The sequence below is a fragment of the Kryptolebias marmoratus genome, linkage group LG1 (assembly GCF_001649575.2).
Source record: "Kryptolebias marmoratus isolate JLee-2015 linkage group LG1, ASM164957v2, whole genome shotgun sequence".
NCBI lineage: Eukaryota > Metazoa > Chordata > Actinopteri > Cyprinodontiformes > Rivulidae > Kryptolebias > Kryptolebias marmoratus.
Window position 1 is genome coordinate 26,764,690 of NC_051430.1, and position 18,620 is coordinate 26,783,309.

The following is an 18,620-nucleotide window of genomic DNA, read 5'->3' on the forward strand; positions in this document are numbered from 1 at the left end:
CCACATGCCTTCACTGACCTCCATGGGCCAGGGTAGAGATGACTGGAAAATATGTAAAAGATTTTGTATCATTGTCACCTTCCACCAAAGGTGAAGGTGGAGCAATAATGATTTTGCCCCATGTCTGTGTGTGTTCGTTTGTCAGTATTGTTAGTAAAATATCTCATGAACCAGCACACAGATTTGAGTAAAAGTAATCATTTGATGTACATCATGAAGATGACCGCTACAGCTAATCAACCTTAGCCAACAAAAAATGTCTATAACTTAGTTAATTTTACAGATATTGAACTAGAATTTGTTGTGGTTGCAGATGAGAGTCATAGCGAACCTTTTAATTTTAAGTTTTTTATTTATCAGGACAAAATAAATAAATCATTTGGTCATTTCTAGGTCCTAAAATTAAACAAATACAACCTCAGACAAACAATAACCTGTCACAGATTATGTTGTCATTATGCTTAATGAAACCGAGTGAAAATGCTGAAACACACCTACTTGTGGATAATTCTAATTTTTATTTTTTTTTAAGGTTGTTTTTTGTGAATTATAAAGTATCAGTTTTAAACAGTTTATTCCTCTTTTCTCTGACTAAATATAAACGTGAATGCACTAAATTTAGTACAAAACAGTCTTAAGACTGTATATTTTAGTTTGGTCGTGCTTGGTCATTATCAGAGCCGGTGTCGGTTTAGGTTCATGTATCGGAACTAGGGCTGTTGAAATTATCGCGTTAACTATTTGCGTTATTTTTATTTTACTTTGACGCGATTAAATAAATTAACGCAACGATTAATTTGACAAGTGCCCCCTCGGTATTGCCGTACCTCACTTCCGTTTGCTCAGTCAAGTTAGCGATGGATAAAAAGGAAGACACGCTATTAAACGGACAATTTCGCTTCAAGTTGTTACCAGACGGCACTTTGGACAAATCCAAAGTATTTTGCGTGCTTTGCAAAGGTGAATTTAATAACCACCGAAGCAGTTCATCACTTACATATCACCTGAAGGCTAAACATCCCGGTGTAGCAGCGACGTTGGATGGAGGAGGTCTCCGACAGACAACTTTGCAACAGTTTGCAGTGAGAGGTGGTCCGCTGACTAGGGTAGCCACCAACAAAATAACGGAGGCTATTGCTTGCTGGGTAGCTAAAAATTGTCGACCTGTAAATATTGTTGAGGATGCAGGACTGAGGGATGTGATTCGGGAGGCGTCGGGGGACTCTGCTTATCATTTACCTGCAAGGTCAACCGTAATGTCCAGAATAGAGACGTTGTACAACAACCAGAAGGCGATTAAGCAAAGACTATTAGAGCAAGCCCCATACATCGCACTCACATGCGATCATTGGACTTCTGCTAGCAATGCTAACTATTTGGGTGCCACAGCTCACTTTATTGATGACAACTGGTGCTTGCACTCCTTTGCATTAACTGTGAGTAAGTCTACCGAGCGCCACTATGCAGAGGCATGTGCGCAGCACATCCAGGCGGTCACACAAGAATGGAACATTGAGAAAAAAATAACAACGCTTGGGACAGACAGTGCTCGAAACTTGACAGCAGCTGCAAGACTCCTTCCATATGAACATCTGCCTTGTACTGCACACTCTCTACAGAGAGCAATCACAGTGTCACTGGCAGACAGTGGATTTGACGCTGTTTTAACCAAATGTCGAAAAATTGTTGGTCACTTCAAGCACAGCCCAGCTAATGCTAGAGAGTTGAATCAACAGCAAGTTGCACATAAACAAAAAGAAGAATCCCTGATTCAAGACGTGCCTACAAGATGGAACTCTACTTTACACATGATCACAAGGATCCAACAAAATAAATCACCAATAGAGGCGACCCTATCACAACAGAACAGCAAAATTCCCCTGCTTACAGAAGCTGAGCTTGGAAAGCTGAAAAAGTTGGAGGAGCTACTTGAGCCATGCAGGTATGTTTTTATTTCTGTTTCAATGTTTTATATCAGTTAAGTTGATATTAGTTAAGTCAGATGGGTCCGTAAGCAGTCTAAAAAATAGACAAACCAATTGTGTGTTTTTTTCTGGATATTTTAGAAGTAAGACAGGAATAATACTTTTTTTGTGACAGATGCGCTAATAAATCAATTGTTATTGTTATTAATTTAAGTGTTTTCACAGGTATGTCACTGAAACTCTGGGTGGACAGCACTACATCTCCTGTTCTGTGGTGTTGCCTGCCTTCTGCCACCTGTTCAGAGTCATGGAGCCTTCAGATGATGATACTGTCAACATAGTGCGATTCAAAAAGGCCTTTTGTGAAGACCTGGCTAAACGAAAGGAGAACTCCAATCTCACTTGGCTCAAGAATGCTACTGCACTTGATCCCAGGTTCAAGGACTTAAAATGCCTGCCTAAGTCTGAGAGAGGCGAAGTGTGGAGTTCTTTAAACAACTTGCTTAAAGAGGATAGAAATGCCCAGATCCAAGGTGCTCAAACAACAGGGGAAGCACCACAAAAGAAGAGGAAAATGTCCATCTTCTTGCTTGCATCATCTGATTCAGACACAGATGATGAGGCAGAGTCCATTCAATCTACACTGGACCGCTACAAATCAGAATCCAAAACCGACATGGATGAGTGCCCACTGCAGTGGTGGTCAAAAAGAAGGGACTCATACCCTAGACTAGAACAAATTGCCCGCAAATATCTCTCAACACCTGCCACCACTGTACCCTGTGAAAGACTGTTCTCCCTCTCAGGCCACATCATTCAGAAAAAGAGAGCTACGCTCTCTTCTAGTAATGTTGAGAGACTGGTTTGTCTTAGTAGTTGGCTAAATGTAAAGGAGTAGAAGAGCTGGTTTCAAAACAAAGCAGAAATGTTCTGTAAGGTTCTAAATTGTAGTTCACTCTAATTCAACAGTGAATGTTCTGAACCACAAAATGAATGTTTGTAATGCACTTTATTTAAGTTATGTTCTACATTTTTTATACAAAATTTATTTCAAAGCTTTTAAAAAATGTGTTTAAGTAAAAACAAAACAAAAGTCCCTTTTGTTAAATAAATGACTTGATGACTGAATCCATTTTTAAAGTTGCCTTGAAAAGTGATTAATCGCGATTATTCGCAACTAATTTTTTAACAGATTTGCGATTAATTAGTTATGTTTTATTCATTGATTAACAGCCCTAATCGGAACAATCGTTTTTGACATTTTAGATGTAAATGCAGTGATTGTTTCACAGAATTGTTTCACAAGGCAGGAAAAACAAGTGCAAGACATCTGGGTGGCAGGCAGTTTTGTGAAATAAAAGGTGGTTGTTCTTAGCTGCTGTTCAGCTCTATAATTAAAGCTCATTACCATGTTTTGTCAGATTAAATGGACTTTCTGTCTGTATTATTGTTGCTTAAGTGTGTTTGGGAGGACTTTATCTTGCCTAAATTATGCAGAAAACACTACAAATGTTGCAGATTTTAAGTCCTTTGTTGAAAAGAGATTTTTTTGGGCTCCTAAAAGTCTTGACTCGTTATTTTTGCACAAATTTGAGTTTAATATTTTAACAGATTTGATTTGCTTATTGGAATCAGTGCAACAGTGACCAGAGGATAACAACACTCAGCCAAGGTGCCACTTTGCTCTCATGGTGACATGCCACTGCTCACCGCTACTGTTTTTGTAGCGGGCGGCCGAGCATGTGATGTTTTCTTTTCCTTGTCACAGTTCGAAGACTGTGTAATCCCCTGAGAGGGGGACTCTGTCTAAACACACGCCCGTCCCTGCCGAGGGGCCACAGCTCGGCCCTCACACGTAAAAACAAGCTGGACACCCTGGGAACGTTTGGGGACGTGGTCCTGCCAGCCCCTCAGGGCTAACAGACTCGCTGGCTCTGGTCAGGTATTTTCGAGTGACTTTGGGTTTCGATGTCGTGGGAAGGCCGATTTGTCTGCGTCTATTAATGATGCTCTGTAAAACAACAATATTTAAGGAAAACTAGTCTTCGATAAATTAGTGTAAAAGAAGTCTGGGGAAATTTGGGTTTCTATCCGTGCAGGAATTCACTTATCTTTCGTGATTCATGACAGAGGTTTCAGTCTGGTCTCCTCTGTTTCATCTCTTGTCTGCTGCCGAAGTAAATCCTCTCTGGGGAGGAAAGAATGAGAGCGCTGAGGTGGTGGCACAGTGCTTTGAAGTTGCCATAATGTTGGCTTTGCAGCTCAGACACTGTAGCAGAGATGCCGCCGTGTCTTCAGGATAAATAAGTGCTGACAAAAGGGTCAAAGTGAGCCCATTTCTGCTCATAAAGCTGCTGAAGGTTGGCTCTCTCAGATCATGCGCAATTTTGAATGAGACTGCGCATGATAATGTGTTTAAAGTTTGACTAAAATAGCTAAAATTATGTCATTTCTTAACATAAGATGGTCTTAGTCTCAAACATTGGAATGAAAGGTGGAGGGTGATACACATTCACGTATTTATTTAGTTTTAACTGACTGATGCATATTTGTTCATACTTTTTTAGGCAAAAGTGTAATTTCTGGATTGGACCAGTGAGATGTGGGCATATCATTATGAAGCTGAACTGGGCGACAGTGACGTGCATGCAACTGTGCAAACTTTCTGTGTGTGTGTGTGTGGCTACTCGCTCCGGCTTTGGGTGTGTGTGGCTCTTTTGTTGAGCCGTGTGCATCCTCAGGGGACGAGCCCTCAGCTCCTCTCATTGTAATTGTAAATGTGTGAATCTGTGATCTGAGGCTCCTCTCTCCGCGGGCATTTGTTCACTGGGGTCCGAGCAGCATTTATGACTCAAGCACAACCTGTGAGAAACATCCCAGGAGTTTTGTCCCCCCCCCCTCCCCACCTCCCCTCTGTTCGGACAGCTCCGTTTTACAGCCTCTAACACATTGTTCACAGGGGGTGAAGGGGGAAAGACGGATGTGTCTTTTAAAGCGTAGTTTCTTAACACTGTGTTGTAAAAGTTGCAGAGCAGAACCCTTGTTGCTAACGTAGCTGATTTATAGGCACAGTTGTGCACAAAGGAGGAATCTTTTTGCTATTATCTGGTGAACGCTTGACTGCATGGATAAAGATAGTGTTTGGAAATTCCTTTTGATCAGTCAAACTCTTTTTTTATGCTAATTTAAACTACAAAATCGATTAAAGAAGGGTTAGTTTTTTGAGGACGAAAATATGTTAATTTTTCATAAACTGAAGGTGCAGAGTTCATATCTCCTGCAACCTTTCATGCCAGAGTTTTAAACTAAAATCATCTTAGAATGAGGCGGGGGGGTGGGGCTGTTTTGGTCAAACCTTCTAAATTTTCCCATGCAATATTGTGAGATCTTCCAATATGTCATGGGGCTCAGAGAACATGTTGTGAACGACTCTCAGCTACTACCACACCAAGTCATAGCTCAATATTTGTAAAACTGAGACTGAGATGTAGCCATCGTTTGTATTGGTTAATGTCTATTTGTTGTGGCAGCCATCTTGAATGGCCTTGATTCCAAAATTAATCATTAGGTGTACATTCGAGATTTTTAGAGATTATTACAATAATGCTTTTACTGCGTGTGTAAAAGTGAGCGAGTGGCCTCTGCTGACATCTGTGTTGTTTCCTGCTCACTTTTAGGTTTTGGGATTGTTCTTAAATAGACGCTGAAAATCAGCCATCAAGTAGCCTCGTCTGCCAACAGCTTCCTCAGTGTACCTTTTGCATCACGTCCTTCCTTCTGCAGACAGAAGCGCTTCCGTTGCCTCCTCCCTCATATTTAAGCCGTCAGAGTGAATCTCCTGATAAAGTTAAAAATGTTTGAGCAGCAATTGCTGACAAAGTCCAGACCCTATTAACTGGTTGTTCGGCTGAAAGTCAAGCTTCTTCTCAAAGTTAGATGGCTTCAACGTGAATAAAACCCAGGGAGTTTAAACAGTCCAGGAAAACGTGTTGATCTTTGGACAGTCATGTAAAAGGAAACCGTGTGTTGATGCAGAGTTCTAAAGAAACAATCGTATTGACAGGTTTGGAAGGTGTAAAATTCAGTTTTGAAAAATATTTATGTATTCAATTATTTGAGGTGTAAATAGAAAACAAGCAATTTGCTCATCAATTTAAACTCTTTTTTTTCTTACCTACAAAAACGTGTTTCTCATAAGACCTTTTTAATCTTCTTTAATGCCCACTAATGTGCAGCTTAAAGGTTTCCGCTGACCACCCATCTTGCTTTGTCCAGGTGCCAGGATGGATACGTAGGAAGCAGGTGCCAGTTTCACGACCCGTGCAACAACTTGCCATGCATGAACGGTGGCACGTGTCGCGCCGTCTCCAAGGGGAACACGGTGGACTTCAACTGCACCTGCAGAGTGGGCTACACCGACCGCCGCTGCATGACGCCCTACAGCATCATCTGCCTCAGCTCGCCGTGTCGAAATGGGGGCACCTGTGAGCCGGAGGGTCTCCAGACGTACAAGTGCCGCTGCCCACCTGGATGGACAGGTAACGGGACACGATTTACCAGGCTTTTCTTATTAAGGAGTGCCTTGACTCTGAATTTAACCACTCTGTGCCCTCAGGTAAAGACTGCACAAAAGCTGACCCGTGTGCCTCAAATCCATGTGCCAATGGCGGGCACTGCTCTTCATTAGATTCCATCTTCGTTTGCAAATGCACACCCTTCTTTTTCGGACAAACCTGCAAACAGGACGTCAACGAGTGCGTCAAGAACCCGCTGCTCTGCAAAAACGGCGGGGTGTGCGTCAACGAGGTCGGCGGCTATCGATGCCAGTGCCCAGCGGAGTACACGGGGAAGCACTGCGACACCCGTTACCTGCCCTGCAACCCGTCGCCCTGCCTTAACGGAGGAACCTGCATCCAGAAGGGCGAGACCAGCTACGAATGCTCCTGTGTGCCAGGTAACATTAGTGTCATTACACTGGAAAAGATGCTGAGGGATCACACCTGATCAGATGATCTGCTGTTTCATCACCTTCAGTGTTGGCTACAAGGGTTCAGTCTGAACTTTAGTCATTTTCACCTTCAGTTTTAAGCTTTTTATTGAATCATTGAGCAGTATAGTCAATGTTAGATGAACCAATAGAGGCCTGCAAATAAAAGACAAAAAGCTGCTGTTAATAATAATATTTTTTCTGCCTTAAAACTACTAACTAGACCCATGATAACATTTTTAATCTTCCAGCTTCACTGTATAAATTTACAGCAAACATCGTCTTTTTTAACTTAAAATGTGAACTTTGAATCAAACAGAACTGAAATGGTTTAATATTTTCTGCGTGTGAGAATTATCAAAAAAAACAAACATATATTGAATATTGAGGAGGCGTGATCCTTTTGCAGTTTAATTTCTAAGCCAGCATCCTTGCTGATTGGCCGATGATGTCATTTAAGGTCCGGTTTTTCCTGCTTATGTTGTGTTCCCTGTGTGTGTGTACATGCATGTGTGTTTTTGCTTTGGTGTGTGTTGTGTGTGAACAGATCTGAGCAGGAAGGCATCAGGGCTTATCGTAAGGAAATAGTAAAAGGCCAACATCCGTTTCACATGGTGGAGCGAAGGAAAGCTTGCTGGGACTTAAGTCCTTCCTAACATCCTGTCACCACCACACAAGACTGACTTATTTTTGTTTTGTTTGTTTGTTTTATTTGTTTTTTTTTTTTTCTACTGACATAAGGCATGAATGTACCTAATTTGTTTGGCAACTTTTTGTCCCATTTCAAAGGCATCCCCTACTTTTGAAACGCACAAAAATGACTTTCTAGGCTGTTAGTGGAGGCATTTATTCTTTAAAACAACATTTTAATGGTTACCCCATTTTTATGTGATGCTTTAGAATCCTTCATTTTCATCGTTCCATTGGATCTAATTGCAGGGGGGTTGCACATATTCTGACATTAAAGCTAAACTCACCCGTGACCGTACTTTCCATTTCAGAATCCTTTCAAAATAAAATGTGATGACAGTAAGACTCTGGGACGCTCCGAGTTGTTTCTCTTATTTATTTTCTGTTGTGTTGGAAAAAGCACACTGACAGGAAAATGACCGCTAGGAAACATTTTGGCATGTCACTACCACATGCCGGTGTAAAAAAATGAAACAAGTTCCTGATGGTTGCATCGATTCTTTAAAATTTGCTCATTTTAACTAGACTTAAAGTATTCAAAAATTACTGCCCATCCCTGGTGCCAATATCTTCATGCGTTCCTGTTTCACACTCATCCATTCATTTAATGGTTGCTGCACACCAAAATACAAAAAACTGCAAACTGGAGTTAATTTGTTCTGCAAAACTCGTGTATTTTGTTTGTGCCATGCACGTAATGCTACTAATGTAACGTCCTCTGCTTTAGAACGAAAACAAACCATATCTAAGAATGCAAGAAAACACTGAACACCTCAGCTTTATTAGAAGAGAACAGGAGACCAAAAACATTAGCTTTAGTTAAATAAACAGTCTTCAGGTCTGTGATGTTTCAGGCCTTGACTTCAACAATAAGGTTTTTCAGGAATATGAGACTGAGGAAATGGCAGTTATGAGTTTTACTGGTTTTGCGTTGCCTGTTATATAACCCAACATACCGCTTGTACAGTCCAGTGGTTGCCTCTTGTGCAACTGAGAAGCAGTGTGGCTGTTACTTCATGGCAGGGTTGCCACAGACCTCAGCAGGGTACAGCTGCCTTCTTTCATGGAAAGGAAGAGACAGTTGGCCACGTTTAACCGAACAGAGTCTATGAATATATGAAAAAAAAAAAGTCTCAGTGAAGTAAATAAGTGGGAGTTTGTTGCTGATATTGTGTCTCTTGCTGTTCGAAGGATTTACAGGAAAAAACTGCAACCTCAACATCGATGACTGTCCAGGCCACGAGTGCCAGAACGGTGGCACCTGCGTGGATGGAGTCAACACCTACAACTGCCAGTGCAAACCAGAGTTCACAGGTTTGCACAACATAAGCTTCAATTATTATCACTTTAGTTTTTTCTTGAATAAGAGATGAAGTTTTGCCAGCAGTGCAGTTGATGCAGAAGGAAACACTGTTCCTCCGCAGGTCAGCACTGCTCGGACGATGTCGACGAGTGCCAGCTCATGCCCAACGCATGCCAAAATGGCGGCACGTGCCACAACACGTATGGCAGCTACCAATGCGTGTGTGTGAACGGCTGGACCGGGGACGACTGCAGCGACAACATCGACGACTGTTCCAGCGCCGCGTGCTTCCAGGGCTCCACCTGTCATGACCGGGTCGCCTCTTTCTTCTGCGAGTGTCCTCACGGCCGCACAGGTGGGTCCATGTGTTTACTGCGGACATGTCACGTGTATTTTAGGTTTTAGTGTATGTAAAATAACAAATTAAAGCTGATCAAAATGTCCCTGCCACTTCACAGAATAAATATAGACATAAAAATACAGCAAAAATAGATAAAAAAACAAAAACCAAAAAGCCAGTGCTACTCTGACAAATCCTGCTTGTTTTTTGCAATTTACAGATGAGAATGACTTCCATTATTACCATTACATCATTATGGTTTTCAATGCTAATTATATTTTAAAATATATCAATCATTGGAGATTTTCTCATGGTATTCATGAACTGTTTCATCTGTACGTCTTACAGTTCAGGTGCTCTGTAAGAATTTAATTCTTTATATGTTAAGCTTTTACTTTTTCTTTTTTTTAAATTAATGTGCCTTATCTAAATTTGATGTTATATTTGAGTATTCCCATTTTTTTGTGAAAAAATAAATTTGATAAAAGTCCAGTTCTGGTTGTTTTGTGGGTAAAAAAGTAAAATGAGGGAACTGTAAAAGTGATGGGTCAGGATTTGTGGATTTAAGGAGACAGGTGAGACTTCAGGGTTGTAAGTTGAAGCTGACAGAAATGAGAGATTTATTGCTCACTTGTTTGATTCTGCCCCAGGTCTGCTCTGCCAGCTGAAGGACGCCTGCATCAGTAACCCGTGTCAGAGGGGCTCTAACTGTGACACCAACCCCATCACGGGAAATCATTTCTGTAACTGCCCCCAAGGATACGTTGGTCCTTCCTGTGATCAGGACGTCGACGAGTGCTCGTTGGGTAAAAATCACTCTGTCCAGTTGTTAATACTGACGTTTTACAGACATTCTCACTGTCGCAAACTCTTCAGTTACGTCACAACTTCTCTGTCCAATTCTCTCCTCTTATTATGGGTACTTTTGTACACATAATTGTACCCATAATTACAACAAGTTATTTCCTCTGGGGTATTATTGTTGTAATCACAGAAGTGATTCCAGCTTTGACAAATGACAATAAGCCACCCGAATGATCTAATCTCAAAGGCATTAAAATGACTTCACAGATTTTTTTGGTAATCTTTCTTCTTCTTCTTCTTTCGGTTGTTCCCTTTTCAGGGGTCGCCACAGCGAGTCCTAATCCTCCATCTTTCTAAAGGAAGTTAAATTAAACCTCGGTTTGTTTTAACAGGGTCCAACCCGTGTGAGCACGCAGGAAAGTGCATGAACACCAAGGGCTCGTTCCAGTGCAGGTGCCAGCTGGGGTACGTGGGGGCGCGCTGCGAGGTGGACATCAACGAGTGCATGTCGTACCCGTGTCAGAACGAGGCCACCTGTCTGGACCAGATTGGAGAATTTCACTGTATCTGCATGCCAGGTGAGAGGCTTTATTAGGAGAACAAAAGTTATTTTCTTTTTCATGACACAGTGTCAGATGGGACAGCCAGAGATTATACATTCTCTAAAGCAGTCTGAGAAAAAACTTTATTTACAACGTCACAGACAGACAAAAGCTTCTGCTCTTCCCTCCAGGTGTAATAATGTCTTCCAGGGGCCCAGGAAAGTTACTTTTACTGATCAAAACTTTAACAACTTTCTTCTTTATCATTAAGAAAACTAGTTTATAATCTTTTAGAACTGCAAATAAACAAATCCTAGAGTGAACCTCTTCCAGCAGTAAGCTTTATTACATAAACAGTGGTATTTACTGACAAGTTTAGTAAGCAATAGAACAAAAATATTCTTTTGTTTTTTGAGGGTTTTTTTGTCACATTATATATGAAACTTTAAAAACATACAGTTAAATGTTTTAACAGAAAACTTGATGTAAAGTGTTGAGAGTTATGTTTATTTTCAGCTTCTACAGAAGGTGATTTCTGATCTTTGTGTATTCATGTAGGCAGTTTGTATAATATGTCCATTATAGCAGTATATTGCTGCAGTGGGATTATCTTTTTCACTTTGAATTTTTTTTTCCCTCTAACCGATCCATCTCCCTCTCGGTCCTTGCTTGCTAATTGGCCAGGCTACGAGGGGAAGTTCTGCGAGATCGATATAGACGAGTGCGCCAGCGGCCCCTGCCTGAACAACGGCAAGTGTATCGACAAGATCAACGCCTTCCACTGCCAGTGCCCCACAGGTGAGGCTGCCATACCGCCGCAGCGGGGGGAGAGGAGGGAGAGGGCGTGAGGCCAGGGGGCCACGGAGGTCGATCTCTTTCCCTCTGTCTCTGCCTTGCTCCCCTTCGCTTCTCCTCTCAAACACAAATACACACAAACACCTCTCCGGACGAGCGCTAATCCCAGCCCTGAGGCAGGCTTACGCAGGCCCGGGCAGCACAAATGCTGCAGTTGAAGAGGAGAGGCAAAGAAGAAAAAAAAAAATCTATAGGGAGAAGCTTGAGGAAGTTTGAACTTTTTTTTAACAAGTTTCTTATCCCTTTTGTCAAGTCTGATGATTGAGCAGAAACTTGTGAATCTAAGCAAGATTCTGACTGTGATGGGGAACGAGTGAGAGCCTAAAATAGAACAAAGAGCTGCTGCTAAACTCCTTAAAATGGCATTTTCTATCTTGTGTTGTTTTTATGGGGAATTTGTTTTCAGCTTAATGCTGTTTAGACAAAAGATAGCAAGGTTTTTTTCGACGTGAAGGAATGCAACAAGTGAATATCGGAGGAAAAAAGGATAAAAAGAGGAGCGAAAAGAAAAGAAGGTATTTTTTTGTTTTCAGTTCTTTCATTGGGATCACTGAGGTGGAAGTGATTCCTTTTTTTTTTTATTTGGAAATGGAAAAAAAAGCAAAGCCGGGCGGATCAAAGTCAGCCCGGGCGGAGAGAGGCTGGATTCCTCCCGGTGAGAGAAAAGGAAAGGAAGAGGGGGGAAAGACAGAAAAAGAAAAACGTCTCAACAAGAAGGCTTTAGGTTTAATAGAAAAGAGTGAACAGAAGAGCTTAAAGCTTAAAAAACCCCTCTGTGTGTGACACTGAGTGAGGGTTATGTGAGGAAGCAGCTCAGAGTGTTGGTGGTGAAAGTGTTTTCTTTTTTCAGAAGGGGTGTGTGTGTGTGTGTGTTGAGATGCACAGACCGTTATACTGAAGCAGGAAGGATACCACAAGGGGGAGGGATTTTAACCGCCCTGCTTGAGATGTAAATTTGTCCCTGTTGCGAGGCCCGAGGCGAGGTCTCCCCCTTTTCAGTTCTGTACATGGAATAGCCATGGAAACCCCACTGAGAGCCATTGAAATGTCTGATTCCAGCAGTCCGGGGATAAATCCCTCTGTGGCTGCATGTGTGTGCGTTCCTCTGCACACTTGCGTCACTTTTTTGTGTGTGTGCATGCATATGTGTGCGTCTGGGTAAGAAATTCTTTGAGACAGATTTCTTTTGAAGGTTTTAAGTTTTGAGTCAGAAAAGCCATACTTGGACACCGTAGCTGTGAAGAAACTTTACATTTGTTGTCACCTTTGGAAGTGCATTCATGTTTAATCAGACTCCCTGAGGTCTGTTCAAACGAAAGGTAGACTGATTTGAGTATTTGCCACTTTAAAGAAACAAAAAGGCAATCAGCCATGTCTGTGCATCACTTGAAAATAAGTTTGATTGTCCTCCTGATGGTGGATTTAATCACTTGTGGGTCTTCAGATGTCTATGCAGCTTTGAGTCATATATTCTGTTACAGTGGGGGCATTTATAGATGGTTGTCCTGAGTTTAGTTTTGGAAGTGGATCTCTCTTTTCTTTACTTCCTTTTCCCCTCGGCAGCACAGTGGAGGTCCCTTCCTGGGTGCTGTGTCTTCATGGATCATCCTGCTCCATGTGTCCCGATTTAATGCAGCCTCCTCCCAGATGTTTTTATTGAAAATGCGTAATAGCCAGAAACATAAAAAATGGCGGGGGAGCAAAAAGCTGGACTGACGTTGGCACAAAATGGATCAAACTATTTGGATCCATAGGAGAGGGAATCCCTATCTCCCAAAGAGATAAAAAAACTTTTATTTTGTGTTTATTTCTATAAATAGTTTTAATGTATGGGATAGTGGCTAACATTAGCTAGTTATGTTTATAATATTCACATAACAAATGTAAACATTCCTGATAATTCCTAGCAAAGAAAAGAAGACAAAGAATGTTTGTCTTAATAGTATTGGTGACATATTCTATTTTAAAAACCTATACTTTTTTATAACTTTCCAATTATTCTCCAGTAATAGTTATTCAACTCCTGCTTTTTACATTCAAGATTTCCATTTTTGTTTGAAGTAAAACAAAATTACTGTTTAGCTTGTAATGACCCACTGGTCCATTTGACAAACATCCTTTTATTAAACATCCATCAGTGATAAACATTTCCTTTTTTTAAAAAAAGAGGTGTGATTAACCTGCTAAAGATATTTCTCACAAAATAACCCAAAATTTGTTCTAATAGGTTATTTCTAACTAGTAATTTCTGTCAAAACATTGTTTTATTTAACTTTTTTTTGTCTTTGTCAAGGTATAACTTGTGGTTATTTAAGGCTTACTTCTATTTATTATTTAAAAATACTGATTTTAGCTCTAATTTAGTCCACTGTCTCTTTAGTGTTAACATAGTTTGAAGACCACTGCATGCTTCTAGCTGTTTGTGTTGTGTCTGCGCAGTAACTTTGTCTGCTTGCTGTCCTCCACACAAATACTTCCTCACTGGATCAGCTGTAACACAGAGCACACCTGTGTGCTGCTGTGATCTTGTACTTCAGAATGGGGGTGTGGATTGAACTTATTATCTCTTCATCAGACAACATCCTGCTTACTAGTCCCAGGACTGTGTCAGAGGGAGGGGGGCAAGAATATCTGAGATGAGAATAACTCCAGGAAAAGGGATTTTGAATGAACAAGAGTTTGAATAGCACGGTGTCAGAGGTCAAGCTGGCTCCTTTTAGAGTTGGGCAGGCAGCGGTGGGGGCGAGTAGGAGAATGCACATTGTGATGGAAAAGTTTGGGGGGACAAAGAAGGCAACGCGCTCAATTTGGCGCTGCGTTGAACAGACAGGCCCTCCTTTGTCTCTCCCCTCTTGGTCAGGAGGCCTCACAACTTTCACTCTTCCCTCACTTCCCTCCCTCCCCCTCTTTAACCGAACTTGTCCCTCTACTGTCGCCTCCCTCTTTTTTTTTTTGAAAGATTTTCTGAAAAGAAGAGAAAGGGAGAAAGAGTGAGCTTGCAGTGTTGCACAGTTGTTCATTAATATGCAGATTTGGTGATTCGTTGAGAGCCCTTAGAAGATGGGTCCAGGGTTATTAGTGTTACTGGCTCAAAACGATGAGAACAAAGTAGCCATGTTTGTACACACACACACACTCCTTTACACACACAATAACAGCCTCTTGTTTTTTCAGGCTTCACTGGGAATCTTTGCCAGATAGACATTGACGAGTGTGCCAGTACGCCGTGCAAAAATGGCGCCAAATGCACAGACGGGCCCAACAAGTACACCTGCGAGTGCACAGAAGGTAGAAGAACTTTACCACAAACAAATATTACAGAATTAAACATATTTAACAAGCAAAAAGGAGGTTAAATATTTAAAGAAAGGCCTTAATTGAAGGACTTAACCCAAAGCCCTCTGTTTCCTTCAGGTTACACTGGGAGGCACTGTGAGACAGACATCAATGAGTGTTACTCCAACCCTTGCCACTACGGCTCCTGCGTCGACGGCCTGGCCTCGTTCAGCTGTCACTGTAGGCCCGGGTTCACCGGGAGGCTGTGTGAGACCAACATCGACGAGTGTCTGAGCCAGCCGTGCAGAAACGGAGGCACCTGTCAGGACAGAGAGAACGCCTACATCTGCAGCTGCCTCAAGGGAACCACAGGTAAGCTGCATACACCCAGAGCTACTCAACGCAAAGTATGAAATCAAACATAAAAATTGTTATCCTGAACTTCACTCCAGTAGTTTTCCAGTTATGTTGATGTGCAGTTCTGAAATGTGGGTCCACAGTCAATGTAAACAAAGCACTCAACTGGATCCACAGATAACTAAGATGTTTGAATCACATGATTGACCTTCAGGCTGACCAAAGTCTGTGTTGGTGAACAAATGTGGCCGATAGTTTTAATATTTGATTCACTTCGGTTGTTTCTGTAGGTAAACAAACACGTGGTAGTTGGCGTCTGGTCGCAAATTTTCTTACAAAATTTTAATTTAAGAATACATTACCCATCATTACATGTTGTATCTTTATCATTTATTTTGTCTTTTTTATGGCTTTGCAATGATTGAATATTACATTTATTAATAACACAAACAATTTGTTTTTACTCCAGGAATCAACTGTGAAATCAACATCGACGACTGTAAGAGCAACTCCTGTGACTATGGGGCCTGCATTGACAAGATCAATGGCTACGAGTGTGCTTGTGAACCCGGCTACACTGGTAAAGAAATATAAATACTTGGAGTGTTTAAGCTGAATATTCATTGTATTGCCAAGGCTTGAAGCATGAGGTTGTCACATTGCAGAAGTTCCTTTTAAGCAAAGGAGAACAAAGTTCAACAAGAAAGATGAGCAGGCAGTTGGGAAATCAGAAATGGACCTTTTTGCAAACAGAAAGTAAAAGAAATTACTGTTTTGCTTATATATTTAAATCTAGAATAATTATTAGTCTTGCATCCTAAATCTAATCAATCAAGCCTTGCTGGCAATATGCATGTGTAGTGGAAAATAAAAATAAAATCCATGCAGAATAAGAACATTTGAGCATTTAATATTTAATCAGAACAAAAAGGGAATCTGTTGCAGCAAAGAGAGCTACCTTTGCTGATGTGTATTAGTATTTAAACCAAAAAAAAGTGTTTAAAGTTCAGGCAGTGAGAGTCAGACAGACAGTGGAGCGTGGTCCTGATGTAAAGCTGGGGGTGTGACAGATGGCGAGCGAGTGAGCGTGCTCCTCTGAGGCTCAGCCCGTGTCACTTTCCTGCTCCACCCTGTCCCCGACCTGCTGCTGTCCGGACACACAAGCTGCCCTCCCTCACAAAGACACACACACACATACTGGCACATGGAGTCACTGGGGTTTTGTACAGGAGAAAAGATTCCCTGAAAGATTCCTGAAAGTTGAGCTTTTAAAAGCTTGGAAACCCGTCCCTGCTTTAAAGCCAAATGGGCAGCCTTTATGTTATGCGTGGCACCGGTCTGAATGGCGTCAATGATTCAAGTGGCCGACAAAGGAGAAGTTCAGATCCCTTATTTTTCTGAAAATTGATACATTCATCGCAGCTCTTTATCAGCAACAGTGTGTCAGTTTGTGTACAAATTAATGGGCTGAATACTTTAAAATAATTACATGACAAAGGTCTGTCATGAAGACAAATCACAAAACTCTTTCAGTTCTTTGACAGGCCATCCTTTCATTAATTGAGGTTCTATTCACCTGTTCTTAATTTTGTAAAAGCAGCAGCACATAAACAACAACAACAACAAAAAAACTAGTATATACTTTTGTGCCTTTTTGAAATAAAACTCATGAAAGTCAGCAGATGATCTGCATTTCTTCAAGAAATACCAGGCCTTTAATTCATCCTTTTTCTTTCTTCAGCTGAAGTTTGGGCCATTTTTTTTAACGAAGTCGTCTTGTTGCATTGTCTTTTTGGTCGTAGAGCTCGCATCAGGTGCTACTTATCTCAGTAAACCAACCAGAGTAAATACGTTGGAACTGTAGATGGAGATGTGCACTGATTTTGGGGGATATATTTGTTTTAATTCTACAGAGTTAAGCAGAGTCTGCTTTTTTACTTTAGGTGTGATGTGTAACAACAACATCGACGAGTGTGCCATCAACCCCTGCCACAATGGCGGCACCTGCATCGACGGTATCAACAGCTTCACCTGCATCTGTCCGGATGGTTACCACGATGCCACCTGCTTCTCTCAAGTCAACGAGTGCCTGAGCAACCCCTGCATCCACGGTCACTGTGAAGACAAGATTAACGGGTACAGCTCTCTAACACCGAGAGGCTGAGCTTATTAGCATGTTTGCTCTAATTTCCAACAAGCACATTTTGATGGATGTTATCCCTGCCGTCCTGCTAGCTATAAATGCCTTTGTGATTCTGGCTGGAGTGGCAAAAACTGCGACATCAACAACAACGAGTGCGAATCCAACCCGTGCATGAACGGAGGCACCTGCAAGGACATGACCAGCGGTTACGTCTGCACCTGTCGCATGGGCTTCACCGGTCAGTATCTGTTTGTCAGCTGTTGACCTCGGTCTGAACTGAAGTTTGTGTAATTTATTGTCTGCTCTGACCTCAGGACCGAACTGCCAGACAAACATCAATGAATGTGCCTCCAACCCCTGCCTCAACCAGGGGACCTGCATCGATGATGTCGCAGGGTACAAATGCAACTGCATCCTGCCTTACACGGGTATGAAAATATTGTTTAAGATGTTTGATAACACATTCCTGCATTAGCCTGCCGGTCTGGAATTTCCTTACTGGCGCCATTTTCCACAGGCTGTGTTCCTTAAGCTGTTGAGCAAAAGGGGAAAACTGTGCTGCTGATGAAATAACTGCCAAGTAAAGTTCAGTCACAAGACTTCCTCAGGGCTCAGAGACACCAAGCCTCTGCTCCTCGGTGACACATGAGCATCCCTGACAAGAACAAGAAAATGTTTTCATGCCGTCCGTATTTTTTCACTGAACAAATAATGACAGAAAGGCCAAGTGTAGGTTTCTTGTGCTTTTCTTGTATTTTCTGGAAACAGCCACAGGACTTTAAATAATAAAAAGCCTTGTGGGGGTGTTGGGGTGGGAACATGGTGCCTGACACATTTCCTGTTTGCCTGCTTCCTGTCTCACAGAACAGCAAATGGCTTCACAATGGCCGGAAGCTGGAGTTGGCTTCCTGTACGAGCAGTGCATTGTGGAAACAGATAGATTATCTCCCCAGGCCTCTGATACTGACAGAGCCTGGATAAAATCCTCTGATAGCACTGATTGAAAGATGACTCTGTGTCCATTTGGGTTGGGTTATCTCCAAGTTCCTTAGTCATGCGTGAGGTCACAGTCAAGTTAATGCTAAAAAGATCTTACAGTTCAGCTCACTAAGGGTGTGTTTATGTGTGTGTTACAGGAGAGAACTGTGAAATCCTGATGGCCCCCTGCAGCTCCAAACCCTGCAAGCATGGAGGAGCGTGTCAGGAGTCGGAGGACTATCTGAGCTTCTCCTGTGCCTGTCCTGAAGGGTGGCAGGGTGAGCTTTTATTCATGCATGCCTGTGTGGGTCTTTATATTGTTAGCAGAAAGGTCACACAGTTCTGGTGTGTGTTTCTAACACTTTTTAATACACAGAAGTGTATATTATTCTTTGGCTGCAAAACATACCTTTTTTAAAT

The 18,620-nt window shown here is 41.8% G+C and overlaps 2 protein-coding genes across 3 annotated transcripts in view; both read left to right on the forward strand.

Moving 5' to 3' along the window:
- Positions 1 to 18,620, forward strand: part of LOC108233732 (notch receptor 1) — a 43,419-nt gene that overhangs the window by 9,979 nt on the left and 14,820 nt on the right. For both annotated transcript variants that reach the window (XM_017412373.3, XM_017412372.3), the window contains exons 3-16: positions 6,201 to 6,463; positions 6,541 to 6,879; positions 8,794 to 8,916; positions 9,027 to 9,260; positions 9,896 to 10,051; positions 10,442 to 10,627; positions 11,276 to 11,389; positions 14,621 to 14,734; positions 14,861 to 15,094; positions 15,549 to 15,659; positions 17,023 to 17,215; positions 17,315 to 17,460; positions 17,537 to 17,650; positions 18,359 to 18,478. In XM_017412373.3, coding sequence (XP_017267862.1) covers positions 6,201 to 6,463; positions 6,541 to 6,879; positions 8,794 to 8,916; positions 9,027 to 9,260; positions 9,896 to 10,051; positions 10,442 to 10,627; positions 11,276 to 11,389; positions 14,621 to 14,734; positions 14,861 to 15,094; positions 15,549 to 15,659; positions 17,023 to 17,215; positions 17,315 to 17,460; positions 17,537 to 17,650; positions 18,359 to 18,478 — 2,447 coding nt within the window. The remainder of the gene's footprint in view (positions 1 to 6,200; positions 6,464 to 6,540; positions 6,880 to 8,793; positions 8,917 to 9,026; positions 9,261 to 9,895; positions 10,052 to 10,441; positions 10,628 to 11,275; positions 11,390 to 14,620; positions 14,735 to 14,860; positions 15,095 to 15,548; positions 15,660 to 17,022; positions 17,216 to 17,314; positions 17,461 to 17,536; positions 17,651 to 18,358; positions 18,479 to 18,620) is intronic.
- On the forward strand, positions 848 to 3,390 carry LOC119616607 (E3 SUMO-protein ligase ZBED1-like). The gene is made up of 2 exons (XM_037975737.1): positions 848 to 1,942; positions 2,151 to 3,390. Exons 1-2 carry the CDS (start codon positions 858 to 860, stop codon positions 2,821 to 2,823), a joined length of 1,758 nt encoding a protein of 585 aa, XP_037831665.1. The 5' UTR covers positions 848 to 857; the 3' UTR covers positions 2,824 to 3,390.